General features: G+C 38.8%; 1 protein-coding gene across 1 annotated transcript; it reads left to right on the plus strand.

Moving 5' to 3' along the window:
- The first annotated feature begins 1,511 nt into the window (after nucleotides 1-1,511).
- Nucleotides 1,512-4,818, plus strand: LOC144713588 (chitinase 10-like). The gene is made up of 4 exons (XM_078588207.1): nucleotides 1,512-1,828; nucleotides 2,359-2,515; nucleotides 3,089-3,250; nucleotides 4,487-4,818. Exons 1-4 carry the CDS (start codon nucleotides 1,546-1,548, stop codon nucleotides 4,692-4,694), a joined length of 810 nt encoding a protein of 269 aa, XP_078444333.1. The 5' UTR covers nucleotides 1,512-1,545; the 3' UTR covers nucleotides 4,695-4,818.

Below are 4,818 nucleotides of genomic sequence, written 5' to 3' on the forward strand. Positions count from 1 at the left end.
CATACTCTTATGATCTAAATTTCTTTAAGTTGGGCTGGTGAAGTAAATTTAAGTTCCACTTAGTTGGGAGTAGGAGCTACGGGCTAGTGAGTGACACAAGGTCCGGATAATGGAACAGGGTAGTTTGTTGGAGCAAAGTACATGATTATACCCAATATTTAGGGCCGAGATGGCACCACCTCTTAGTGGAATTCAAAAATATCATATTTTACTTGACTATTTCCATGAACATATTCAAGGGTGCGTAGGCCAAAAAAAGATGATATAGATATAGATATAGATATAGATATAGATATAGATATAGATATAGATATAGATATAGATATAGATATAGATATAGATATAGAGATAGAGATAGATAAAGATAAAGATATAGATACATTTATAGAGATAGAGATAGATATAGAGATTTAGAGACAAAGATAGATAAAGATAGAGATATAGAGGGGCAAAAGCATTTAAGTAAGCACAATTACATTTACATATGAATTTTGAATTTAAAGTATATGATGGGTTTTAGTTCGGCATTAGTTTGGCATTTCCAGAGTAGTCTGAATCCATCTCACACCTGCGGTTCATCAATAGGTGAAATCTTTTAGCTGTGGATTGATAGAAATAATGATTTATCAATGCATCTTCTGGTGTTTTATATACCCAGAAATCTTTAAGGCGCCCAGACCTGTCATGTGCCATGCACTTGTTTGAACAACTTGCATCTGACTATTGCGTGTTGAAGTGTATGGGGTTGACCATATAACTGTTACAGCGTATGAAAGCGTGGAAAAAAACTTAATATTCTGACCCTAAGTGGCTAGAAGTCGTCCCTAGCTGTGGTGTAAAGACAACTATTTACCAAACCCAAATCGTGCCCCAAAGTCATATAGTGACAGTTCTTTCCCTCGCCAAATCTTGGGTCAACGATTCTGCAAAAGAAACATGGCGTGTACCAACAAGCCCTTCCAAAAACAAAGAAATTAGAGTAGGAGATAGATAAAGAGGCCAAGCCTAGAGCAATCTCCTGGTACTTGAATTAAGCTGCAGAAATGGGCAAATTTCATTCCTTTCAATCAACAAAAAAATTCTTAAGATTCGTCAATATAACTCCCTGGTCGAAATTAAATACCTTAAGTCAACGGTAAGCCAGCTCCATGATTTCCATCAAATAATAGAGGGCCAAGTCTGGTGCAATCTCCTAGTACTTCGATTAAGCTAGAGAAATAGCCAGATTTCATTCCATTCAATCAACAAAAAAATTATTAAGATTTCGTCAATATAATCCTCTAGTCGAATTAAATACCTTGATTCAACGGTAACCCAACTCCATGATTTGCATCAAATATTAGAGGGCCAAGACTGGTGAAGTCTCCTGGCCAAATTTCATTCCTTTTCCTGTCAAACAAAAATCTTTTAAAGATCCGTCAATGCAATTCGGTGGTCGAATTTAATACCTGAAAGTCAACGGTGGGCCAATGCTATGATTTTCACCAAATATAAGAGGGCCAGGGCTGGTGCAATCTCCAGGAGCTTCAACTATTCGGTGGAGAAATGGCTAAGGGGCCAAGCTTCTTCTCCCTGTTGTTGTTATTCTGCTTCAGGGTCAGTGTCTTTGCAAGGGCTTCTTCAGTATCGAGGATAGTGCGCGAGTCGACGTACAACTCGCTGTTCTTGCACAAGGACGATAGCGTCTGCCCTGCGAGAGGATTCTACCCTTATTCGGCGTTCGTGAGGGCTGCCCGGCGATTCCCTCTTTTCGGCTCCGATGGTAACTCGGAGACGCGCAGGCGAGAGATCGCCGCTTTCCTCGCGCAGATATCCCACGAGACAACTGGTTGCTCTCTCTCTCTCTCTCTCTCTCTATCTATCTATCTATCTATCTATCTCTCTCTGTGTATCTATCTATCTATCTTTCTCTCCCCCCCTCTCTCTCTCCATTATCTTCTCCGGGTCCCTCTCTCTCTCTCTCCATTATCTTCTCCGTGTCCCTCTCCCTCTCTCTCTCTCCCTTTCTTCATGGCTCTCTCTCCTTCTCTTTCTCTTTCTTTCTTTCTCCTCTTCTCTCGCTTTCTTTCAGCTCTTTTTCTCTCTCTTTCTTTCAGCTTTCTTTCTCTATCTCCTTCTCTCTCTTACTTCTTCGCTCTCTCTTTCTCTCTCCCTCTTTCTCCTTTCTATCTATCTCTCTCAGTCTTTCTCTTCCTCGCCCTCTCCTCTCTCTGTTTCTTTCTCCCTCTCCCATTTTCTCTCTTTTTCTTTCTCTCTCTCGCTCCTTCTCTCTCCACTTCTCTCTCACTCACTCTCTCTCTCTCTCTCTCTGTCTCATTTCTTGGTTATCATCGACTGAGAGATTATGAACGATTGCAGGTGGGTGGCCGACGGCTCCGGATGGCCCTTACTCTTGGGGATTGTGCTTCAAGGAGGAGATTAGTCCTCCCAGTAACTACTGCGATTCTACCAACACCGACTGGCCCTGCTACCCCGGCAAATCCTACAAAGGACGGGGACCCATACAACTCTCATGGTCTCTCTCTCTCTCTCTCTCTCTCTCTCTCTCTCTCTCTATCTATCTATCTATCTATCTATCTCTATCTATCTATCTATCTCTCATTCTATCTCTATATCTCTCTACCTCTCTCTTTGTATCTCTATCTTTCTCTACCTCTCCCTTTCTATCTTTCTCTCTATTTTCTCTTCCTCTCTCTATCTCTGCAAATATATATCTATATCTATCTATCTATCTTCCTCACTGTCTCTCAATAGATAGATAGATATCTCTATCAAATTCCTCATTTACTTCCCAAATTTCTCCTGAGACTTCACACTCATCCTTATTACTTTGTAACATCAATCCATAGTTGAATTTAATAGGATTAGATAGAGTTGGTCAGTCGATCAAATAAGCTAGAACTGAACCAGATCATCAACTAATTGTATTCTCGTGAAACGAGTTATTAAGTAATTAAGAAGGCTATTAAACATGAAAAGAGAAGAAACAGGATGTAAAGCTAGTGAATAATTTGATGGTGATGGTGCATAAGAAGATTAGTTTTATCTCCGTAGTTCTTGATACTTATGCGTTAAACTTATGTTTCAGGAACTATAATTACGGACCGGCGGGAAGGGCGCTGGGATTTGACGGGCTGAGGAACCCGGACATCGTGGCAAACAATTCAGTCATCGCCTTCCAGACGGCACTCTGGTTCTGGATGACCCCCCAGCCACCAAAGCCATCCTGCCATGATGTCATGGTTGGGAGGTACTTGCCTTATGTTATCAATCCATCATCATCATCATCATCATCATTGTTATTATTACTATTTTTCATCTTATTATCATCATCATCTTCATTATCATCGTTATTCTTCTTCTTATTATTTGTTATATTATCATCATCATCATTATTATTTGTCATCTTATTATGTGTTATCTTATCATCATCATCATCATCATCTTCTTCATTAACATCACCATCATCATCTTCGTCTTATTCTTCTTCGGCATCATCATCATTATTATTCTTATGATTGTTATTATTAGTATGTCTCATCTTATTATTATTCATCGTCGTCATCACTATCATCATCGTCGTTTTCTTCATTTTCAGCATCATCATCATTATTATTTTTATGATTGTTATTATTATTGATTCTCATCTAATTATTAATCATCGTCGTCATCATCATCTTTCTCTTTTTATTTTATTATTATTAATGATCTTATTGTTATTCATCATTTTCTTCCACCTCCAAATCATCATCATCTTTTTCTTCTTCTTCATATTATCATCATCTTCTTCTTAATAAGTATTCACCATATTCTCCTTCTTCACCTGATTCATTATCATCATCATCTTCTTCTTCCCCATTTGTAAATTATCTTTCTATTATTATTTTTGATCTTACTATTCATCATCATCGCCTTGTTATTCTTCTTCTTCATTATGGTCATCGTTATCTTATCAATATTCTTCTTCTTCTTCCTCATTTGTAAATTGTCTTTCTTCTTCTTATTATTTTTCTATTATTATTTGATCTTATTATTCATCATTTTCTTCCTCCTCTTCTTCATCTTCATCATCACCTTGTTATTCTTCTTCTTCATTATCGTCATCGTTATCTTATCAATATTCTTCTTCTTCTTCTTCTCATTCTTAATCATCATCATCATCATCATCATCAGCTTATTTCTATTACTCTTTTTATTCTTATTATTATTGTTGTTACCATTATTGTTCATCACCATCATCATCATCATATTATTCTTCTTATTGTAATTATAATCATTATTCTCAGTATTGTTGTTGTTCTTAATGTTGCCATTATTATTATTCATCACCGTCATCATCATCATTATCATTTGTCATCATACTCTCCTTCTTATTGTAGCTATAATGATTATTCCCATAAACATCCCATTTCGACAAGTCCCGGATCGTTTCTTTGAGTCATCTCAACATTTCTGACGGCATAATGGATATCTTCATCGTTTGAAGGTACAAACCTACCGCCGCCGACGAAGCCGCGAACCGAACGGCGGGCTTTGGGCTCGTGACAAACATCATCAACGGCGGTCTCGAATGTGGCGTTCCGGGCAACGCGCAAGAGGCTGATCGTATCGGTTTCTTTCACCGCTACGCGCAGATCTTCGGCGTCAGCGTTGGGAGTAACCTCGAATGCGCCTACCAACGACCCTTCGGCTAAACTTCCTCACAACCCCTCCCGTTTGTTTCGTAACTCCTCGCTGATTAAACAAAGGGGAGGACCGTCCGAGCCATGTTCTGAGGCCAGACCCAGAATAAATAATTCATGTCAACGTGTTCCTCTC

This window comes from Wolffia australiana, chromosome 1, assembly GCF_029677425.1.
Source record: "Wolffia australiana isolate 7733 chromosome 1, ASM2967742v1".
Classification (NCBI taxonomy): domain Eukaryota; kingdom Viridiplantae; phylum Streptophyta; class Magnoliopsida; order Alismatales; family Araceae; genus Wolffia; species Wolffia australiana.